Source organism: Solea solea, chromosome 8 (genome assembly GCF_958295425.1).
Source record: "Solea solea chromosome 8, fSolSol10.1, whole genome shotgun sequence".
Taxonomy (NCBI): domain Eukaryota; kingdom Metazoa; phylum Chordata; class Actinopteri; order Pleuronectiformes; family Soleidae; genus Solea; species Solea solea.
In genome coordinates, this window is record NC_081141.1 from 21,752,966 (window position 1) to 21,776,126 (window position 23,161).

Below are 23,161 nucleotides of genomic sequence, written 5' to 3' on the forward strand. Positions count from 1 at the left end.
ACGATTGTTCCAGTTTCCTTCAGCTGACCGTGCATTTTTATCACAGGAGGGGGCTTTTATTTTGGAAATACACCCCTCCGCGCGAGGTCAGGTCAGGTGACCACGCGCCCGCTTTATCATGTGACTTTGTTCATGTAAACATGGCGTCCGGGCAAAACAAGATGTTGAAAGTGGGCTGTTTAGCGACTGTTTTGAATGTTTCTGTAGTTTTACTCGCGTGGAGTCTTACGTGTTTGTGTGTCGGAGGCGAAATACAAAGCGCGGTGATTGACAAACAGAGTGGACAACTGTCCGTGGTGGACGGATATCGAGAGGATTTCGTCGCGTGGGCGAATTTCACTGATGACATCAAAACATCAGGGTGAGTTGTCTTTTTTTTAGCTGCCGACTTTGTTATCTTGGAAAATCTCCTTTATCCTTACAACCACTGTTTTCAAATCGTAATAAAATTCTAATTCAAGTAAGATAAGAAACCACAGGGTGGACCCAAGTGCAGTACACACGATACAAATCAACAATAGAGGGCTAAAAAAACCAAGATATGTTACACATTAACTTCACCAAAAGAAGCATTTAGAAAGGTTTGATCATGTTATTATAACTTAAAGTTATTGTAGGAAGCCTCAGTGATATGTCATATGACACACTGCCTTCAATCCACTTCTTCTTTTTCCTTCCTCTAATATATTTGGCAGGCTGGTGTAACGCTAAAGTTCTTCTCATCTCCTCAGTCTCATCCTCTTCTCTTCTGGAATTCCTTAATTAATGAATTCAATTTAACGTAAATGAATTCCATAATTCTCATCCTTCTTCATTGCAGTTCAGAGTTCTTCGATGCAGCTCAATGTTCTCCACCCAACTGCTTTCTTCTCCTTCATTCTCATCCTCACTCATTCACCAGTGTTTGCAACTTATTTTAAACCTGCTCCAAGTTTTTGATGCCAGTGTCAGAGCGTATTTGCCTTGTTTTTCGTAATTCAAAGTGTGCTCTCTTGTTAGCTGGTCCTTCTTGGAGGTGACCACCAGCAGTCAGTACAATGACAGTATACAGGCTTATGCTGCTGGTGCAGTGGAAGCTGCAGTCACATCTCAGGTCAGATCAAATCTTCACTCTCCACGCTTTATTGCTTTAGATTTGGTTGAAATGTTGTGCTTTTTTTGTACTTACTCGTCATTCCGTGTGTTTTAGCTCATCTATAAGCACTGGATGAACACGCTCATGGGTTACTGCGGGCCCTTCAAGAGTCAGACTGGTTACTGTGAGCGACTCAAGGCTTTCATCTCAACCAACCTGCAGTGGATTCAAGACCAAATAGAGAAAAATCCAAATTCACCCTACTGGTACCAGGTAGGTATCAGCGTTGATCTCTTGCACTGAAATAAAAAAAAAAAAAACAGTGTGTTTAACTGTGTTTCTTTCAGGTGCGTCTGGCCCTGCTGCAGCTCAAAGGACTGGAAGACAGTTACGATGATGAGTTATCGTTTCCACAGGGGCCGCTCTCCTTCAACCCGTTTGGCTTCTTGTGAGTGCTTTACTCCATTTTTGTATTAGTCGATGTTTACCGTGGTTTTCTCACATTCTCTTACTCTGCTTCTCTGTCCGAATAGACTTTTCCAGCTGGGTGGGGACCTTGAGGACTTGGAATCGGCTCTGAACAAATCCAGCCAGACAAGACCTCTTGGATCTGGGTCCTGCTCTGCTCTCATTAAGCTGTTGCCAAACAATAAGGAACTGCTGGTGTCACATGACACCTGGAACACGTATCAGTCCATGCTGCGCATTATGAAGAAATACATCTTTGCCTTCAAAGTCTCACCTTTAGGTAGTTCAATGATGCAAGTGTGTCTCCTGTTTTTTAAAGTGCGGCATTAATTACATAATGGGAATAATTCAACATTTTCTGTTCAAAGTAGGGCTACAACGATTATTCCATTAATCGATTACTAAATTAATTGTCAACTATGTTGATAATCTATTAATCTGTTTTTTTTTTGTTTTTTTTTTAATTGTAAGATTTCATATTTTCAGCTTCTTTTTCTGGTTTCTTTGCTCTTTGTATTCTGGACAAAAGTAGACATTAAGAACATCATCATTTCCAGGATTAAGAAACACTGATCAACATTTTCTGAAATTTTACGGACCAAACAAGTACTTGATTAATCAAGAAAATAATCGACAGATTATAAAGGTAACAAAGTCTTATCTAACCATTGGCTTTTTACTTAGTTGTCTGCCAAACACTGTGCCAACAAGATCAGAGAAAGTAGTCTGAGACATAAACCCAGACAGCTAAATAATTTAATTAAAAAAAAATTAAAGCCTGTAGAGTTTTGTTGACTTTCTGTAGAAATCATCACGAGAGCAGAGAAATATCTCAAAATGCCTTTTCTACCCAATGACTTACTGCTTTAAATAACCTTTAATGGTCTAGTGTGTGACATAGCGGAGGTTTTATTGTCAAACTTTGAACATACGGCCCCTAAGAATGTTTGTAGAAGTGATTTTCATAGCTTTGAAACAAGCCTTTTTGTATATATTTATTGCAGATAATCTTGTGCCTTCATGTTTCTACATGTAGCCACCCTGAATACGTAGCCATATTGTTTGTTTGAAGCAGAATCTTAACACTAACCCTCTGTTTGCTGCAATCTGCAGTCTCAACATTAGATATTAATTCTTACATGCCAGACCTTTAATAACTCAAAAAAACATGATGACCCAAACCGTGAAATCAGCTTTGGGCTGACGACATCGTTGTTGTGCATGTATATGTGAATATTACCTTGTTTGACTTGTGTGCTAATATTTTTCAGACAACCTTTTTCTTCCTGGAGGGACTCAGGCATTCTCATCTTACCCTGGATCTATTTTCTCTGGCGATGACTTTTACATCCTCAGTAGCGGCTTGGTGAGAACGTCTCGAGTGTCATAAATATATACAGTATTTATAAATGGTGTTGTCAGTTATTAGATCGACTGTCTTGTTCTTATCATATCCTTTGTCTGCAGGTTACCTTGGAAACCACCATTGGCAATAGCAACCCTGCTCTGTGGAAGTTTGTGCAGCCCACAGGAAGCGTCATGGAATGGCTGAGGAACATCGTGGCAAATCGACTGGCTGTGACTGGCAAGGCGTGGGCGGAGATCTTCAGCAAGTACAACAGTGGAACGTGAGTTTGTTTCACACACTGGAAATAAGCGGACTCTCGTTACTCTTTAACCAACACTATCGCCCCTCTTTTTTTTTTCCTAGACACAATCTTCCGAGCACGTCTTGTGCTCAATATTCCGAGATTAGATAAGAGGTTGTGTAATTTGAATAAAGGAAGCAGAAGGAGTCACATGAGAAGTCGTCTGTCACACAGTTACAAAATGTGATGTCAGTTTTTTAGCCAGTTTTGTCAATGTAAAAAAAATCTGAAAAATCTTATCTTCATATAAGGTGTGTATTTGTGTGTTTTTTAAAGGTATAACAACCAGTGGATGATTGTAGACTATAACCACTTCACTCCAGGAAAGACTGACATCAAAGAGGACCTCTTTGTTGTACTGGAACAGATTCCGTAAGCGTCTCCAACTGACTTTCAATCAAGTGCAGAGTTTAATCTGCAGATGGTTTGTGATTCTGTCACAGCTTATTCACATGGAGTAAGCTTTTAACATTTGTTGTTACAGGGGATTCATCGCGTACACTGATAAAACTCAAGAATTGCTGGAGAAAGGATACTGGGCAAGTTTCAACATACCGTAAGTACCAAGTTTTTTTTAAACAGTCAGTTTTGTATCAGCACAATTTATTGTTTTTTTTAATTGTATTTCTGTATTATATGCCCATTGTTTTTAAGGTACTATGAAGAAGTATTTAATGCCAGCGGCTGCAATGAGCTTGTGGAGAAGTTTGGCTCATGGTTCTCCCTGGACCAGAATCCTCGGGCTCAGATCTTCAGAAGGAACCAGACCGATGTCAAAGACATTGACTCAATGATCCGCCTCATGAGGTACTTACTGTATGATCTGTGTTTTGCAGTATGTGCTGAATTGTGCTACAAAATACAGATTTTAAGCATTTAGAATTTGTACTTTTATAGCCACAGTTTATGTATGAGATAAAATTATCTCTCCTCAGATATAACAACTTTAAAGAAGACCCCTTGTCAAAGTGTGAAGGCTGCAATCCTCCTGCAAACGGGGAGAACGCAATCTCAGCTCGTTCAGACCTCAACCCAGAAAATGGAACATATCCGTTTGGTGCCCTGAGACAGAGACAACACGGCGGAACAGACATGAAGGTTGGTATTTTATTTTACATACTTTCTGCTCTCATGTGTACTAAATCTTTCCTACATGTTTAGCTCTAAATAAACATAAAGTTTAAAAAAGCTTTAAAAATAAATAAATAAATAAATCTGCTCTTATGTGTGTTTTCCTCTGCAGATGACCTCCTACGGGATGTTCAAAGACTATGGCATGATGGCAGTGAGTGGGCCGACCTGGGACCAGGTGCCACCATTTCAGTGGAGCACTTCCCCTTACAAAGACTTGATGCACATGGGTCAGCCTGATACTTGGGCTTTCAAGCCTATAAAAGTCACCTGGACTTAAAATTGTCATATTGTGTATACAAGTAGCATCAAATAAACCTGTCACCTGTGCTTTTTTTACATTTTGACAAAAGAGAAATGGTACTTGAATGTAGCAAAATGTGACTATTATGAACACAATAGTCAGAATTCTCAGGAGAGCAGCAAAGTATTGAATAATTACAGTTTTTTAATTTTTACTACTTTTAATCGAAAAAGAAATGAATAACAAATATGAGACAAGTTAACAAAGGTCGACAATATCACAATCTTACTGTTCACATTGTTCACTATGTCTGATTTCATGTTTTGTATTTGTTGAAAAGCAAATCATTTCTGGTGGGGTCATTGTTTTTGAAATGGTTTTGTTTGTATAGAAATATATGTTTGGAAATCTTTGAAAAATATCAATGCACTAAAATAAATGCAAATGCAGAACGTCTATCACACTAATGGTAAATTACTTTTCAGTCCATTCCTTGGGATGTATTAATTTTCTGTTGTATAAATATTTTCTAAATAAATTGTGTCCCGATCATTGTCTTTTCCTGGTCCATGTAAGTTTCGATAGTTTGATTGTCCACATAACAAAAACAGGACAATTGCCCACTTACTTCATTTAACAGAAACTTTATTTTTCTTTTGCCAGAACAGATACAAAAGATACACATTTCAAATATATCAGTCTTTGCAGTTTATCAATACTAATTAAAAAAAGTCAGGTCACCATCCATTCATATAATTTGGGGTGAATGTATGAGTGTCATTTAGCTGAATTTCTCTGAATGTACAAAATAAGTTAAAAAGAGGAATTTATGTCTAAACATGATTCTTTTTGTGCCAGTATTACGGAATGTATATGTAACAATTATATTATTTCATAAGAAAGCGATTCTCTGTGTAAATTGTAAATGTTTAAATGTCACGTCATTAACTTTAACAATCACAAATATTTGATAAAAGTGATTACGGCAGAGGGCGAGACACGTCATGGTTGTCGTGCATGGCACTGTCGTAAATCGACAGACACTGTCGTGCTGTCAGTTTGGGAGCTTCGGCGGATATAGCAACAGAGCACATGAAGCACAACAACAACAACCTTTGACTTTTAACCGTAACATCTTAAATGGCGCACTCCAGTGTTCTTACCGGACTGGCTGCGCGGTCTCAACTGTCTGACCGAACTCAAGGTATGACGTTTTCTTTGAGCATGTTTGTTAGCAGCGCTAGTTTTTGACAGTAAACAAATATGACTGTAACAGCTGGCTGCTGTCGTGGACGTGTGTTTCCACTGGAGTCTGGACTCAATGTGTCTCGTTAATGGTTCATTCTTCATTTAGTTTTGTTTTATCTTGAGCTCTTTGGGTTTTTTGTTGTCTGTTGTCATGTACATATTAATTGTTGTTGATTTGGATATTTGTGTTGCTTGCAAATATCAATCAATCAATCCATCTGTTCGTCCTCTGTCTGTCTGCACAGTTTGACAGACATTAATTCTGTCTAACAACTAATAAATCCCCTCTCAGACACCAACAACAAGCATTATCATGACTAACCAGTATCTTGACTTTGGTAGACGTTTAAGTCACTTTTATAATATTACTTAAGTAAAACATCTTAAAGTATATGGCATTTACTGTACTCAATTATCAAAAGTAATTTTCTGATATAAAATGTACTTAAGTTTTAGAAGTAAAAGTATTAAAAAATTGAGGAGTTAGGATTGAGCCATGGTAGCTTAGTGGTAGGGCGAGTTGTCTGTCAACTGGAAGGATGTGGGTTCAATTCCTGGCCCTACTAGTATATATGTGTCCTTGAGCAAGACACTTAACCCCATGTTCAGGTGTGTGGATGGCAGCTCATCCAGACTAGAAAAGCTATAATAAATAAGACTTCTTCTTCTGATCTTATTTGGGACGAGTAACAAAGATAGTTAGAGGAAATATAGTGGAGTAAAGGTAAAGGTTTCTAGAAATATAAATAACAGTAATAAATAAAGTGAATTACAGATATGTGAATTTTGTACAGTAACAAGGTACTTGTACTTTGTTATGTTACAACATTGCAACTAACAGAACATTAAAGGGACTGTTGTGGGGCATGTGTTTACAGGTTGACCCATCCAAAGTGTGCTTGGAGTCAGTCCGATCATGGGTGTCTGGCAGCCAGTGACCAACCTTAAAGATTATGTAGTCCACAATCCCCCAGTGGTGACATTTTTCTTCTGTCTGTTAACTCTGGCCATCTCCTTCATCGGCCTGAGCTCCTACAGTTACACTCACACTCTGCCAAACCCAGACGTAGCAAAGGTGAGGACAAATCTGCCAATATATTTTAATATGTTTTTTTTTAAGGTGTACACCTGATGGTATGAGTTGTTGACACAGACTAAGCTAAATTTTACACACTGTACCTTTAATTCATAAACTATAAAAGAACATCATTATTTCCAGGTTTGGTAATCGTTAGTTGCAGCTCTACTGTAGATAATGTGTTTCTAAGTGATATTGATGAGTAAAATGTGTGCTCTGTTTCTCTTATAGGACTGGAACTGTCTACTTTCCTCCTTATCACAGTTAAAACTGTGTAGAAAATCTGAAGCAAATTTATTTGAGCTGGCCACACCTGTTCCCTCTCACCTGATGGAGCAGGAAAACAACATAAAGGCAACCTCTACACAAACCTCTTCATCAGTAACAACGTTCCAGCTCCAGGTTCATCTGAATTTGACCTCCAGCCCAGCCGGTGGCTCAGTGGATGGTGGTCTGTACTCTACACTGAAAGCCAGTCAGTTAAATCTTGGAGGTTGGCGATGTACTTGAAGTTTCTTGGGTGAGATGGTGTAGTGAGTTTGAATAACCGTGCATTTTTACCCACAAGCATTTGTTTTTTTTGTTCCCCAGCCAATGAGATTGTGAATGTGACTCTTGAGTTCCTGTCTGGAAATAGTGCCCACACCTGCCTCACCATTAGTGCCCCAACACACCTCCTGCCCCAGAGCCTGTGAGTCAATTCATATTCTTTTTCATACATCTTTGATTTAACAGGGTTCTTGCTGATTATAAAGTCTTAAAAAGCATGAACTTCATTCATCTAAAAACAAGACCTTAATTGGTATTGTAGTGTCTTAAATCAGTCTTCCATCCATCCATCCATCCATCCATCTATCTATTTTATGTTTACATAATCAACCAATTTGGCCGCTATGTATGTTTGCTAACCCATGAATTTGAAATTTTTTATTTTTATTATCCATATACTTTATGTCTCCATGAAGGCTTCCTCCAAAGTGTCCTGCATTTGAGCGAAACAATCCACCTGTCCACGTGGAAGTGAGCAACCAGCTGCTTTCAGCATCACAAACCTGTTACAGTTTACACTATGACAACGACCCCGCACTCACAGTCATGTTAACACAGGTACAGTGTCACACATGAACAAAACAAGCACATGCTAAGTGGTCACTGTCTTATCAGTCGTGGTTTCCTGTTTGTCTTCAGAGGGAGCGGAGTGTGGCGGCGCGTCATCAGTTGGAAGTCAGTGTCTTTCTGCTCGGAGTGTGTTTTATACTCTTTTTAGCCGCCAGTGTGACACATTGGCTCACACGCTGTTCCCACTTGAACGGACTGGATCTGAAACATGTAACTATTCAGCGCTTGATTGCTTTGTTTTTTGTGTCAAACATCTTGAAATGATATCGTAGCTAGTTGAAATAATATGCAGATTTTCATGAACCTAACCTGACTCTTTACTGTATTTGCAGGACCCACTGATTGACACCTGAACATCTCACTTCCTCTTCATCCAGAGGAGATCAGTTGGTTGCTGCTTTTAAAGTATTCGACTTTGTGAAGGTGCAAACTAAATTAGTGGACTGTCGCTGTTTTAGGAAACTGACATTTTGACCAAAATGTCCAGTTGAAGTATATTTTACATATGAATCACAGTGTCATGAAAACAACTGTGGGTTTAAATAGTGCCTTCACTGTTAATTGTCATAGTCATTCCATAGTGTATTAGGTCCAGTGCAGAAAATGGTTACATTCAACCAAAAATGTATTATTGTTTTAAAATGAATGTGGTGGTATATGGTATGACTATGAGCAGGATTCCGAACATACTGTTTTACCTCTGTAATTTACATGTTACACTTTCTGTTGTGAATGTGATGGAGGTGTGTCTTTTTTGCAAGTAACAACACTACTATCTGGTACTGGTAATAATAAACCATTGCATTTACTCATCTGAAGAGTAATGAACTATTTTTATTAATGAACTTGTGTCTTTTATTAGTTCAGTGGATCTGGGGAGCATTAATCACAGAGGGAGAGACGTACGAAAAAGAGTTAAGCATGACCTACACGGCTGTTCTGATTTGCCAACTCTGGGAGTTTTTATTTCCAAAGGAGGTGTTGCTTTTCATTGTTTTTCAGTGCAGCATGTACGTCAACTTGCAACTTAAAATAAATAAATAAAACAAAGGGTGGTGAGGGTAATAAGCATTTCTTCTTTCTCTTTTTTGGTTACCCCTGGAAACTACTTTTCTTCAGGTTTCATCAAACTTTTCAAATTTCAAAATGTTCCTTTTTTCTTCAGTTTCAGACCCAAATCACATGCTCTCTGTCCACTCAAGACTTGGTAACATTGCGTCATCGCTACAAAAAAAATGAAACTGGCTTAAAAATGATTAGTCTTGATTATCCTTCTCCACCATGAACCCCAAGAAAAAATTATATGGAGATTTCTTGAGTACAAAACAATGTATAAACTTTGACCATTCAAATAACTTTGGAACGGCATCATATGAAAGTAAAACACATAACATTTAACATACAAACTCAGAGTGTGAACAAAATACAGACATAAAATAAAAATGAAACCTAAAAAACAATCTATAATAAATATAAAATCTGATCAAAAGGGTATGGGGGAGATATATTATTACAAATGATATATTTTTTCTTTTAGATACTGTATCATAAAATATGTGAATATATCTTTACAGTATTTGTACTTAGTACATTACAACACTGTCTGTCAACTTTTGTGAATATGTATCTATTCCTCTGTTATGAAAACAATAAAAATAGATACAGAGGTTGAAAACCAAAAGGCTATAATGACTGTATACAATAATTTATTTAGTTTTGTAGGTCCTGATGTAACCCCTGGCTTTGTTTTGTCTGCTTACCTATGTTTTTAACTTACTTTATTTATATGCACAATGTATTCTAAGTTATGCTATCGTCTTTGTTGTCTGTTTGTTAATTTTTAACACTATGTTTTTTGTTAATCTCTCATTTAAAGAAAAAAATGTTTCCGCATACGTCACAACCTGTATCCACCAATCCGCGTTCAGAACCTGGCCACGGTGTTTTTCTATTGACTGAGAGTAGAAAACGTGAGGCGGGATTTGGGCAGAGGAGAGCGGAGAGGACTGATTGCTTGTTTGGGCTTCGGCTTCTTCGCGGCCTGGCGGACTGTTTTTATGTGCGAAGCGTTAAAGAAATGTAACATTGCGGATTATCATTGACTTCTTTTTTTTGGATTACTGCTATCACTGGTGACGTGGAGCTGCCACGGACGTGTCGGCTTTTAAAACACTGCTCTGCGAAGTGGGTGAAAATGACCTGATACGGGTAACGCCAGCTCCATGTTAGGGCACTGTGAAGCTAGCTAGCTGCTGCTGCTGCTGCTGCTACTACTACTACAACCTCATAAATAGTATAAGACGCAGCACTAGCCCACTATTAACTGGTAATAATACGTACTGAATGACGTCTACACGTTTATAAAGCATGTTGTAGACTAACTTGACCAGGCCATGGAGCTTAACCACTAAATGTTAACATGCATAGTGTTCGCTGTAATGTCTTCTTAGCTAATATAGCGCCCACAAGCGATCTTTTTACGAAGCTGCTGTACAGTTGTGTTGTTTAGGCCTCCCACGTGGTACTGCTCTCCTGGGCTGGGACACTTGGATAACTTCATAGCTAGTCTGAATTTATTAAATCTGATATCCGTTATCCACTTCTTGCTATTCAAAATGGACATTTCAGAGATAGGCACTGTTCATAGTTGTCACTTCAGATAATCCACAACTTGATTCTTCGTAGGATAAATTGTGTTTATATGTATGGGGCGTGTCATTAGATTTATCTTTGATTTATTCATCTGTGCATACCCACACAAAACTCCACCTCAAGGAATCTTCATTTTCTTTGATCTACCTTGCCAATGACTGCCCCTCCCTCTACCATGGAGAGGTTGACTTGTTCATGTCATGGTATTTGAAGCATCATCTCATGCTGAACACTAGTACTAAAGAAATATTCAATCTCATAACGCTGCTGTGACTGACAGCTGTGCAATAGAACAGGCTTAGTCTCGATATCTAATATCTGGGCATCTTTTCTCAGGTGGAATGCCCATGTGCCCCAAGGCTCCACTTCCTACTCAGACTTACACTTAACTCAACTTTTATTTATAGAGCACATTTAAAAACAACCATGGTTGACTGTAAAGTGCAGTACATAATGACGTCTATAAAGATAAGTAAAATAGGAGCAGACAAAATTAAAAGTGATACAGTGCATAATAAAAGCAGACAAACGGAAATCCAGCTCAACATGAATTAAATGTCAAGGAAAAAAGGTAGCTTTTTAGAGAAGATTTAAGGAGCTCAAAAGACTGGGCACATCTGATGTGCCGGGGCAGGGCATTCCAAAGCCAAAGAGCTGCCACTGCGAAGGCTCGAACACCTCTGGTCTTAATTTTAGACTGTTTGGTGAGAGCACTCAAATGATGACATCCTTCAATAATGCAGTGTTGGAAAGCACTATAAGATGGTTCAGAGTAACTAAAAGATTGAAGGACAGGTTTCAATAGCTTCAAAGGTTATTGGACCTGGGATCACTAAACTCGTTCTATGAGAACGCTGCTCGGGCTCAAAGAACCTGAATGACAAATCCAGGATACATGCAGGATATGTACTTTTTCCTTCGGAGAGGCGGTTTTATGTTTTAGAAATTCAGAATGTTCATTCATTGCACACAGGAAACCAAAGGCACCTCAATTGCTGCTGCTTTAGTGCAATTAAATTATTCATCCGATTTCTGTGATTCTAGTGTGTTCTTTTTAAATAGGAAGTCAACCGAAGTAGCACTGCTGTCCAGGACAAATTTCCCCTGGGTTTATCTTGAATCTTGACATTTCAGTTCATTTATTGCTTATCTGTTGTTTTTTTTTAACTCTTTTCTTTTTGTGTTTTTATGGCTCTTATGGTTGGTTATGGGGGGGGGGGTTAGTTGATGTAGACACTGTGCAGTTAAAACATGTACAAATTTGTGACCGTTGGTTTGTCTCTTTTAGGATGAAAGCTCTGGACTAGAGCTTAAACCACTCAGGAAGAGGACATAACAGGAGTTTAGCGAAGAAACGGTATATAATTGCGAGTGACCATGGCCTACGCCAACTACAGTGCACTGAGCAGAGCTCAGCTTACCTTTGAGTACCTGCACACAAATTCGTAAGTACAGGCTTGCTGGGTTTATTCATTCAATTTTTTTACTGCTTTGTTTTTTCCTCCACCTGATCTACCCCAGCTGACATAGGGCAAAAAGCAGGTTACACCCTGGGCAAGTCCACTGCAAAGATGCAACATACAGATATGAGCAACCAACCATTTCCACACTCATACCTATAGTCAATGTAGTGTCAAATTAACCTAATCTGCATGTCGGGACTGTGGGAGGAAACTGGAGAACATGCAAACTCCACATAGAAAGACCCTCTGTCAAATTAGGATCCAAACCATTGCTAGCCACTGCACCACCCTATGACTTGCCCAAAAAAGTAATATTGCAGACCCTTCCACAGCCAGCTCATTCATGAAAATGTAAATATAAAATATATTTACGTAAAATATTAATGTAAACAACTATTTGTAAAGATCATCATCAGTGACATTTGTTATTTGGACTTTTCAAACATGACATTTACTGTCATGAATTTTAGGCTACATCTGCGCAACACTGACATCTGTGCAATCACACCAAAATTCACATTGAAAAGTTTAAAATTCCTCATTCATACAAATGTGGTCTGGATTATCTGCTATTATCCAGATGACGGTGAGCAAAAACGTTGTCTCTCAATAGTTTGTTTTAGTAAATCACTGGTGACATTTGTGATTGAATTTGATGGCTGTAATTGAAAGTTCTTGGTAAGATGAATGTTAGCTACTTAGACAATACCAGCCTTTGTTCACTGTGTTGTAATATTGAGGAGGCCTAAACTGTGCATAGTGGGCTTGTTTCGTCTTTTTAGAGGATGTGGGATTTAATAATTTTCAACAAACCGGTTTACACGATCTTTCCTGTTCCACTGACACACCTTTTCAGGAAATACAGGGTGATAGTAGCCCCACTCAGAATATCAATGTGGCATACAGATGCTGTTAGCAAGTGAAAAACCATTCTAATAATAATAAAACAATATTGATGTTGTGAATTAATGAAATTGTCTGTCTTTTATCAGGACAACCCACGAGTTCCTATTTGGAGCCTTGGCAGAACTTGTCGACAATTCAAGGTACCCAAAGTGATATGCAACGGAGCTGTTAAAACACCATGCAGCCTTCAGAGCTGCTTCATATTTTCCTTGTAGTGCGCAGAAAGTCTCACTGTTGCTTTAATTCTTTCAGAGATGCTAACGCCACACGAATTGACATTTACACAGGTACATCTTGAAATAATTGCTTTTTTTCTTTATGCAGAAGCATATATATTCATTCATAGCTTCTAATATTTGTCTCTCACTTTCTTACTTTTCTGACAGAAAAAAAGCCAGAGCTGCGGGGCGGCTACATGCTCTGTTTTCTGGATGATGGCATTGGAATGGATCCCAGTGAGTGACTTTATTGTTGGTGAACTCACCTGAAGCTATTTTTTTTAGTTCTTGTTTAAACAATGCTGTATGTGAGTTTATTCTGCCAGAGGTTTCTTATTAATTTTTTGGTATGTGAAACAAATTAATGTTATTTTTTTTCCGTAGATGAGGCGACACATGTAATTCAGTTTGGAAAGTCAAGTAAACGTTCATCCGAGTCCTCTCAGATCGGGCAGTATGGAAATGGATTAAAATCGTAAGACCTGGATCAATTCCTGATGTTATTATAACACTGTTCAGTCAAAATAGTGTTTGAATGATTTTGTTGTTTGTTTTCAGTGGCTCTATGCGAATCGGCAAGGACTTCATCTTGTTCACAAAAAAGGGCAATTCACTGACTTGCCTTTTCCTGTCAAGGACTTTCCATGAAGAAGAGGGACTTGATGAGGTCAGAGTTAGCTTGGTTTTGGGTTTGGGTTATTGACTATAGGATGTCATTCTTATTAGATTACATATTGATTAAATTCCAATTGGATATTTAACAAAGCATATTGGTCAGTAACTGGATTTATTTTGATAAAGTCAACAAATGAGATTTGCATTGTAAAGTTCTATAACAAAAAGGAGTCCATCTGTCTTTTGTTGTGTTATTACTTCTGAAATTGCTTCTGGATTTTATTTGTATTTAAGGCTTTTATTCATCTCTCTCTTCAGGTGATAGTGCCCCTCCCTTCCTGGGATCTGAAGACAAAGGAGCCACTGACCTCTGATCCAGAGAGGTATGCCATAGAGACCGAACTGATCTTCAAATACTCGCCTTTCAAAAACGAACAGCAGCTGATGGAGCAGTTCAACAGAATAGAAAGTAGCAGTGGTAAGCACTACTCACTACTTTTATGCAGCACATGCTGTATATAACTCTAAAAATGTAAATCTGTAAATGGTTCCCGGAGCTTGATGATTAAAATCCTGTTGGAGCAACGTTATTGCCGTTGTTGGTACATTTAATTTTAAACCATTTTTATATAAGCCGTACATTTGATATAAGACTTGTTTGATGTTGATTGTGATGATGGGTTTTTGTTGCCTTTTGTCATAAGGCACCCTTGTGATCGTCTATAACCTGAAGTTGATGGACAACAGAGAGCCAGAGCTGGATGTTGAGACAGATCACCAGGATATACTGATGGCTGGGACATCTGTCGAAGGAGTGTGAGTATGAGATGATGAAAAATCGTATAGAACACGGCAGTCTTTTTCACAGTAAGCAATTCAAGACAGTTTATGTATTAATAGTTATGATTCCTTCAAAAAGGTGATGCAAAAGAAAATAAATTCCTTTACTTATCCTGTATCCTTCTGTATGAATCATGTTTATGATGCCAGTTAGTTAGCTGTAAAAGTAAAACATTCAGAATCTAGAACATTCAAAAACCTTGATGAGGCATAACACTTCATACCCAATGTTGGTTGGTCGGTATACATTAAGGCCGACATTTAGCAATTACTTGGTTTAACTTGGCAGCAGTGAAATCCCTTGTATTTCACATATTACTTTGTTTGATGTTAATTCCATTGATTTTGTGTCTCAGGAAGCCAGAGAGGAGGTCATTCAGGGCGTATGCTGCTGTTCTGTACATTGACCCAAGAATGAGGATTTTCGTCCAGGGACACAAAGTCAGGACTAAAAGACTGTCCTGCTGTCTTTATAAACCAAGGTAATATAATAGTAACACACATATACTGTGTCTGTAGAACTTCTGCTGCATTCCAGTGACTACATTTTCTCTGGCAATGTTGTTTTTGTTGACAGAGTTTACAAGTACTCGTCAAATCGTTTTAAAACCCGTGCTGACCAAGAAGTCAAGAAAGCAGATCACCTTGCAAAGATTGGTGAGTTTGTGTTGATTTCTTTCTTTCTTTCTTTCTTTTTTTTAAGTAAAAGGAACTTGACTTGTTTTGACTTGACAGTTTGGTGTTTTGCATTTCAGCCGAGGAGAAAGCCAGAGAGGCAGATAGCAAGCGCAAGGAGTTTGAGGCCAGATTAGGAGACGACATTTCAAAAGATTCACGGGTACGCCAACAAGATCGCCAGATGCAAATGTGGTTTCGTTCATGGTGGTTTTGAGTTTTGTCTCTAAATTTGTAATCATCTCCTTTCTTCTACTCTCCATTTAGGCAATTCTGAGAAAGGTTCAGGATTCAGCGATGATGCTACAACGTGATGCTGACATGAAGAAAAGGGTTCTTGAAGCTAAGCAGAAGTATGATCATCAAACACGATTTCCACGCTCACCCCCTCTGTGCTTTCAAAATAATTTACAACAGAATTACTGATTACAGTGTAAAAGTCTAAATAAATATTGAAAGAGAACAGTAGTCTTTGAATATGTCACCTGTCATGAACACCTTCTTTTTGCTGGAATCTGTTGACATCCTCTGTGACCTTTGTTTTTTTGTGTGCTCTGGTTTTCCAGAGCATTGAAGGAGCCCAAGGAGTTGAATTTTATATTTGGAGTGAACATTGAACAGAGGGACCTGGATGGGATGTTTGTGTACAACTGCTCTCGCCTCATCAAGATGTATGAGAAGACAGGACCACAGCTGGAAGGGGGCATGTAAGTAAAAGTAGAGGGGGGGGTGGGGGGAGACTAACCTAAAACAGCCCGGGGTGTGGGCTGTGCTCCATGGTCATGTCAGTGAGATATGTAGCATAGTGCGACTTCAACGAATGACATCATTGAACGCGGCACAACGGACAACAATGCATCCAGCATCTCTTCCCCCCCCCCCCCCCCTGGTTTGTGGCTCTTTGTCTCAACAAGACGTCAAGCTTTGAATGAGAATAGACTGTGGGCATTGAAGAAACGCTGGTTGCAATGGAGTTGTGTTTTCTGTAGTACAATCAGCTGACTGACGTAGGTGGAGCCAGTCTAGCTCCACCTGGAATGCACCATGCCATTTACTCTGGTAAGGGTGCCAAAAATGGAAAATTTATTTTAGTACTATTCCTAATGGAATTAGAAAAGAAAAAGAAAAAAACTGAACTGTTCCACTCGGTAGAAACACATCTTAAATTTTGGATTAAAGGGTGACAGGCCTGCAGAACATACTGCCAAGTGAAATGCTCTTCTTTCTTTATTGTTTCTGCTTGTTTAAATGCACTCTCACCCCTAATTGGTTGTTTGTGAAAGGCATCGGCATTAATCAAAACAACAGACTGCAGATTACTGGACTTGTTTTTGCAGCTGTAGCAGGATTACAGATAAACAGTAAATGTTAATCTAGGCTCACGTCCATAGTTGATTAATAATGCTGTAAATGACAATCAGTATACAGTATCTCCTAAAGGAACAATTGTCTGGTTTACCTCCTGTGATCACTGCTTGGTTCTGATGTTTTAGGGCTTGTGGCGGTGTCGTTGGCGTAGTGGATGTCCCCTATTTAGTTCTAGAGCCTACTCACAACAAACAGGACTTTGCAGATGCTAAGGAGTATCGCCATTTACTCAAATCCATGGGAGAACATTTAGCTCAGTACTGGAAGGACAGTAATATTGGTGAGTGTGTCTGATATTTTTTCCTTTGGTTAGCAGCACTGCACCTACACAGTTCAAAAATTGTTGGACATTATATCAGGCACTTATTATTTATGTCTGGGGTTATGTTTACTTAAGGCAAGCATATATCTATGTCCTCTCTGCAGCCCAGAAAGGTATAGTGAAGTTCTGGGATGAGTTTGGATATCTGTCTGCCAGCTGGTGTGCACCGCCATCGTCAGAGCTAAGATACAAGAGACGCCGGGCCATGGAGATACCAATCACGATTCAGTGTGGTTAGTTTCGAGTCATTAGACACACTCATGTTCATATTGTGCCTTTACCAAAATACCCAAGTCCCTCAAACTCTTGTCTTTTGCTTTTTCCTTCAGACAAGTGTTTAAAGTGGAGAACGCTCCCATTCCAGATGGATGCTGTGGACAAACGCTACCCAGACAGTTGGATGTGTCTCATGAACCCTGATGGCAGTCAGGACAGGTACATCATGAATGTTCATTTATTGTGACTTTGTGATATTGTGCAACAACTGAGGTGCTGATGAGATTTGTGTCTTCAGGTGTGATGCTCCTGAACAGAAACAGAATTTGCCAGTTGGTGTTCTGAAAAAAGACAAGGTGACAGTCGACGACAAAAAGAAAGACCTGGCAGAGAAAATCAGTAAGCAGCTGGAAAAACTAGATGCCTTGGAGGTACCTCATCCATCCAGCTCTTTTGATCATCTCTCTTTTCCTCTCTATTTTGTGGACATCAGTACATAAATATTGTATTTCCCTTTCTCAGAGAACCAACACTGTCAAATCTGCAGCAGATGTAAAAAAGCTTCCATTGGAGGTCAGCATGAAACCAACAGAGAGCTCTTCTCAGGTACAAATTATGCCACCAATTGAACTATTCTTAAATTTATCCTTCCCCCCAAAAAAATGCTGATGTTTGTTGTTTTCATTACCTGTTGTTTTTTTTTTGTTACAGGCAACTAGATCTTCTGAGCGATCCATAACAAGACCTCGCTCTCCACCACTCCCAGCTCACCTCAAAAATGCCCCCAGTGCTCCCCCAGGTCGTGCTGCTTCTCAGCGCCCCGTCCGAACTGCTGCTGCGCCTCCACCAAAAGTTGAGCCACCCAGGTCTAGAGCTGCAGCAAAGCCTCAGCAGTCTGCAGTAAAGCCCTCACCCAAGGCGACTGCAAAAACTCCTCCACCAAGCCGCACCTCAAGAGTAAGTCAAACTAATAGCTAGCAGGTTTTCTGTGATTAAGTCATGAATTTGTGTCAATTTAAAGTTTATTGCTGAAAAAAGTGACATCTCTATTCATAGACACCTGCCAAAGCACCACCCGCCAAAGCTGCAGCTGCTGGACAACGCAAGAGAATTATAGAGCAGGAGGACAGTGATGACGATGAGGAAGAGGAGGAGGAAGAAGAAGAGGAAGACAGTGAGGGGGAGGAGCCAGTGACAAAGAAATCCAAGCTTGCAGCAGCAGCTGGGAAAAGTGGAAAAGTGGTAGAGAAGACCCTGCCCACCAAACGTGGCAAGATGGACGAGGTAAACATAACAGGGTCACCTGAGTAGATTCTTCTAGGCATAAGGTCAGAACCCAGAAACACTAAATTTACTGAATATGCATCAGCAGCAAAAGCAAAAATTAACATAAACATTCTAATATTTGTAACTATTCAAAACCATTCACTGTGTGTATCACTCTGTGTGTGAAGCATTGTGCTATGTGCTGTGAAAGTGTTTGCCGCAATATGTTTTTGTTTTGCTATTTGTTGCCCTTCTTGCCTCAGCACTGCTTACATACGACCCCGTTCAAACCTTGTATTAACATCCATCCGGGGTGATTTGACCACGTGGAGAACGCACTAAGTGCAGGTCTGAATGTGATCTGATCACAAAAACCCCATTGGAGGGCACGTGTGATTCCCATACATGAATGCAATCCATCCTCAGGACATATTAAATACCACCTTGTCAGATAACGTCCTGTAACTCGCTGGAGTTTTGCTGTATTTTTACACTGATCAGTGCCAATACATCAATTTGTTTGTAGCCACCACCACACACACATACATGTCAACACACAAATGCGACAATAGCAGAAACATCTGTATAGTCCAACTTGTTGGAAACATAATTTTCTTCTCACAAACAGACATGACAAGAAAAAGCTCCCTTTTAAGAGAAGGGAAATCTCTGACACAACCAGTCAGTTATGCAGCCATCTGCCTCGACAGTTTGGGGTGAAAGGAAAAATGTGAGACAGAGGATAGGTAAGGGACGGAAAGGGCGAGGTGAGTTAGAGACAGAAGAGAGAGACCTGGAGCATGATAGGTTATGATATGATATGTTTATAGTACTACAATGTCATGTATACAAGTAGTAGCATAGATTGTTGAAAGGAAATTATACTATATCAATTTTAGTCATAGCATAATAATGATGACAATATTAATAATGCTAATGATAATAATAATAGCCTCGCAAATGGATCTGGATCCTGCAGCCCAGTGGTCACCTGCAAGATGAGGAAAAGGGAGAGAGAGGACAGGAAGTAAAGGCACAAGCTAGGGTGAGAAAGAACAAGGTTAATGACTGACTTTAATAAAGTCATATTCATACCCTGAGTGTGAGGTTGAACAACTGTTCTTGGTGCTAACTAATGTGAGATTGAATTGCTAAGGCAGGAAGTGTTAGAAGAGGCCTCTTAAATGAGGGGAAACTCTTTCAAGAAATCTACAAACCGTCTTGCTACTGATTCAGTGACTTTTTGGACATGTATTGGTAAAATTAAGAAACACTCCAGTCTGCTGTTGGCCTTGCAGGTTAAAATACACTCCCAGGCTGAGAAGAGAGGGGTGTCTACTCCTCCCCGGCAGACACCGACCACACCAACCCCAGCCACTAAATCTATTTCCACAGAACAGCATGGGGCTAAAGCCAAGGTAGCTTTACCCGGTCCTGCTTTTTTGCCACGTCCTGGGCTGAATCTTTTCTCATTTCTTCTAGATTTCGGTGTTTTTTCAAATTATCACCCTCTTTTTTTTTTTTTTGTTAACAATTTTCTCTCTCTTAACATTTTTCTCTCACAGTGCTCGGCATGCCACCCTCAATAACCACTCACTCTGGAGCTTTCAGTTAATTCATTAACAGATATGATTTTCTTTTGTCTTAACCTTACTCTGTCTCTTTAGAAAACAATGTTTAATTGGCGTCTAGGTGGTAAATATTTGTTCGTTTGCAGGTACCTGAGAAGGTGGCACAGTCGGGACCAGAGAACGATATTAAAAATGCTCAGAAAGGTGAGGTGATGTGCACTGACTCGTATCATAGATGTACATGAATACAGAACATGAATTTCTACCCATGTAATATTATTTTTCTTTTTTTTTTCTTTTTTTAAACAGATAAAGGTCTTTTAGTTGAAGTACGTGTCAATAAGGAGTGGTACACAGGCAAAGTCATTGCTGTGGAGACTAATAAACAGAGCATTCGTTGGAAAGTGAAGTTTGATTATGTTCCTCGATCCACTCCGAAAGACCGATGGTAAGAAGCTGTGGCTGTGGTTTTTGAGGTCTGTCCACATTTGGCCGTTAAGCCAGATAAGTAACGTTCTGTCCCTGCATTTGTGTGTGTGTGTGTCTTCGTGTGTCTGAAATAGGGTGTTTAAAGGTAGTGATGACGTCAGGTTGATGCGGCCGCCATCTCCAAACTCTCAGACACCAGACACCCAACAGGAGACCGAGAGGGGGCTGGCACCCATGGAGCCGGACACCACTCAGCCAGGAACCAGTCGAGAGGTGTCTGACAGTCTGGTCACCATGTTGAGGTGAGCTGGTTGCAACGACCTGGTGATGTTACTGCTCACTTTGTGTCATTATAGCCATTCTTCATTCAAGTCTTGTTGTACTGTGGTGTGTTCACTCACTGCTGTTTGTGTGTCCAGAACAATGCTGCGTTACTTTTTTCCTCCCGCATTTCGGATCCCGAAGGACGATGTTAACAGTATGACGGCTGAGGAGTTGGTGTCCTTTCCTTTGGTGAGATGGATAGTAAATTATTTGACATTGTTTAAATTGTCTGAAATTCAACCATATATATATATATATATATATATATATATATATATATATATATATATATATATATATATACACGTGTCTATATGTGTGTGTGTATATATATATATATATATATATATACACGTGTCTATATGTGTGTGTATATATGTATATATGTATGTGTGTGTGTATATATGTATATATATATATATATATATATATATATATATATATATACATACACGTAATGATATGCCTGTTTTTATTGGTGAATATCTTACTGGCATTGACTGTTACAATTGCTTTTACTCTTTAGATGATGTGGTTCTCTTGCATATTGAACTTTAAAATGAAACTTCTAACTTCTAAAACAATGAAGTCAGAACTGCATATGCTAGGAAATTAATTGTGTCCAAGAAATCTACAGTGTTAAGTATGTGTTTAATGTGATTTTACTATTACTAATAATATGTTTTCCCCTCTCCATTTAGAAAGAATATTTCCAACAGTACGAGTCTGGTCTCCAGTCGTTGTGTAACTCTTACCAGAGCAGAGCTGATGCCAGGGCCAAAGCTGTTGAAGAGAAGAACAGCAGCACTGAGACCAAACTGAAGGAGGCAGACGAGAAACTACAGAAACTGCGAACGAACATTGTAGCACTTCTTCAGAAAGTACAAGAGGTAAATATATACTGTAGATCACTAACATTTTTTTCCTTGCTTGGGTCTAAGACAAACCAGGCTGCCCAACCCGAGCCTCGAGCTTAATACATTTAAAGGCGGACCGAAATATTGGTTTTAATTTGGGTAATACGGAGGTCGTATTATTCACAAGCGCGTGTGATGTATTTTCAATCGCCTCACAACCTTGGAGCAGACAAAGCTGTAATGCATGTGCTCCCCTGAGGTTGGGAACCATGGCTTTAGATTATAGAAGTGTTTGTTTGACAGAAAAAAATGAACTATGTGGTTTTTTTTTTTCAGGACATTGACATAAACACAGATGACGAGCTTGATGCCTACATAGAGGACCTCCTCACCAAGGGTGATTAAAGAAGACGGAAAAGAGAAATGCAGAAAAAGAGGACATGCACAGATACAAACTGGCAGTTTTTTCATTGGAACCGTTACTTGCTAACAGGTCCGGACAATACATGCAGAGTTGGCCGTGAATATTAGAGAAACTTTTCATTGTTGATCCTTCTGTAATCGTGAATCAAACGTTTGATCTTTGAATTCAGTCCTTCCTGTGTTTAGGCAGCGTCAGCATGCTCTTTGAGTTCGGGCAGATTCTTTGGTGTTTCTACATAGTCTGGTAACCTTCTCACCTGTGGTTTTCTTTTTAGTCCTTTTTATATACATGCTTATGTATTGTATGTTAAGCTATGTTTAAGCCATTCTGTCCTTATTGACCTTTAATTATTTGTGCAGGTTTAATAGGAAATGTGCTCTCTTTACAGTCATCTAATAATGTGACAACTGCAGACACATGCATTTATTTCTCATTATGGTATGTTGTCAGGTGAGAATTAGATGTTACTCAAAACTTGGGTTTGTATGGGCTGTGCTCCACACTGCGACGTTGACTTTAAACATGTTTTATTTTTGTACACTAAAACACCCACACCAGTGTTGCACCTAACCTCCACTCCGGTCTGCCTGTCAAGCAAACCAGGAAAATCTTTTATGGATGGGTGAAGAGACTCACCCACAAAGAAAAACTTCTTACTGGGTTTTATCAGTATGAGTAATCCCCCAAAACTCCCCTGCATTTAAGCTATCATTGTTCTTCATTCATTTTGGAAGAAAAAGAAATCTCACTTTAATGCAAAAGTTTGTTTGTTCATAATTATTTAGTTCCTATGTCCTTACTTTTGAACAGATTTTTTAACATGTTATGGAAAAGTTTTATTAAACAGTGCATGCTTTCAGTCTTTGTGTTCTGGTTGGAACAAATGATTCTGTATTTTTGACAAATCTTTACTTAAAACAATAAAACCGGTTCAGCAACTTATTTGGTACATGTATGTATGTTGTATTGGTAATAATATTGTTTAGGGGATATTTGTATTTTC

The 23,161-nt window shown here is 39.1% G+C and overlaps 3 protein-coding genes across 7 annotated transcripts; all 3 read left to right on the plus strand.

Annotated features, from left to right (window-relative positions):
* The first annotated feature begins 110 nt into the window (after positions 1-110).
* Positions 111-5,117, plus strand: plbd2 (phospholipase B domain containing 2). Its single transcript, XM_058636237.1, has 12 exons — positions 111-361; positions 1,000-1,093; positions 1,190-1,348; positions 1,423-1,523; positions 1,609-1,823; positions 2,815-2,909; positions 3,011-3,171; positions 3,469-3,564; positions 3,677-3,748; positions 3,847-3,999; positions 4,128-4,290; positions 4,436-5,117. Exons 1-12 carry the CDS (start codon positions 141-143, stop codon positions 4,601-4,603), a joined length of 1,698 nt encoding a protein of 565 aa, XP_058492220.1. The 5' UTR covers positions 111-140; the 3' UTR covers positions 4,604-5,117.
* A 495-nt stretch (positions 5,118-5,612) lies between these two features.
* zgc:158398 (uncharacterized protein LOC568894 homolog) lies at positions 5,613-8,824 on the plus strand. The gene is made up of 7 exons (XM_058636222.1): positions 5,613-5,771; positions 6,694-6,890; positions 7,125-7,386; positions 7,485-7,584; positions 7,859-8,000; positions 8,082-8,222; positions 8,345-8,824. The coding sequence occupies exons 2-7, from the start codon at positions 6,732-6,734 to the stop codon at positions 8,363-8,365; spliced, it is 825 nt and encodes a 274-aa protein (XP_058492205.1). The 5' UTR covers positions 5,613-5,771; positions 6,694-6,731; the 3' UTR covers positions 8,366-8,824.
* Positions 8,825-9,994: 1,170 nt separating this feature from the next.
* Positions 9,995-23,100, plus strand: morc2 (MORC family CW-type zinc finger 2). 5 transcript variants are annotated; one of them, XM_058636640.1, is made up of 28 exons: positions 9,995-10,220; positions 11,953-12,109; positions 13,120-13,173; positions 13,286-13,320; positions 13,420-13,488; positions 13,636-13,726; positions 13,810-13,918; positions 14,185-14,344; positions 14,571-14,682; positions 15,063-15,188; positions 15,284-15,363; positions 15,462-15,544; positions 15,649-15,734; positions 15,948-16,088; positions 16,875-17,029; positions 17,176-17,304; positions 17,401-17,506; positions 17,586-17,718; positions 17,810-17,893; positions 17,999-18,244; positions 18,344-18,571; positions 19,852-19,971; positions 20,271-20,328; positions 20,434-20,572; positions 20,688-20,855; positions 20,973-21,066; positions 21,579-21,767; positions 22,071-23,100. In XM_058636640.1, exons 2-28 carry the CDS (start codon positions 12,042-12,044, stop codon positions 22,137-22,139), a joined length of 3,132 nt encoding a protein of 1,043 aa, XP_058492623.1. In that variant the 5' UTR covers positions 9,995-10,220; positions 11,953-12,041; the 3' UTR covers positions 22,140-23,100. The 5 variants fall into 5 exon arrangements, with proteins under 5 accessions (XP_058492623.1, XP_058492622.1, XP_058492627.1 ...); XM_058636639.1 differs by having other exon boundaries at positions 9,995-10,196; XM_058636643.1 differs by having other exon boundaries at positions 10,020-10,071.
* The last annotated feature ends 61 nt before the right edge of the window (positions 23,101-23,161 follow it).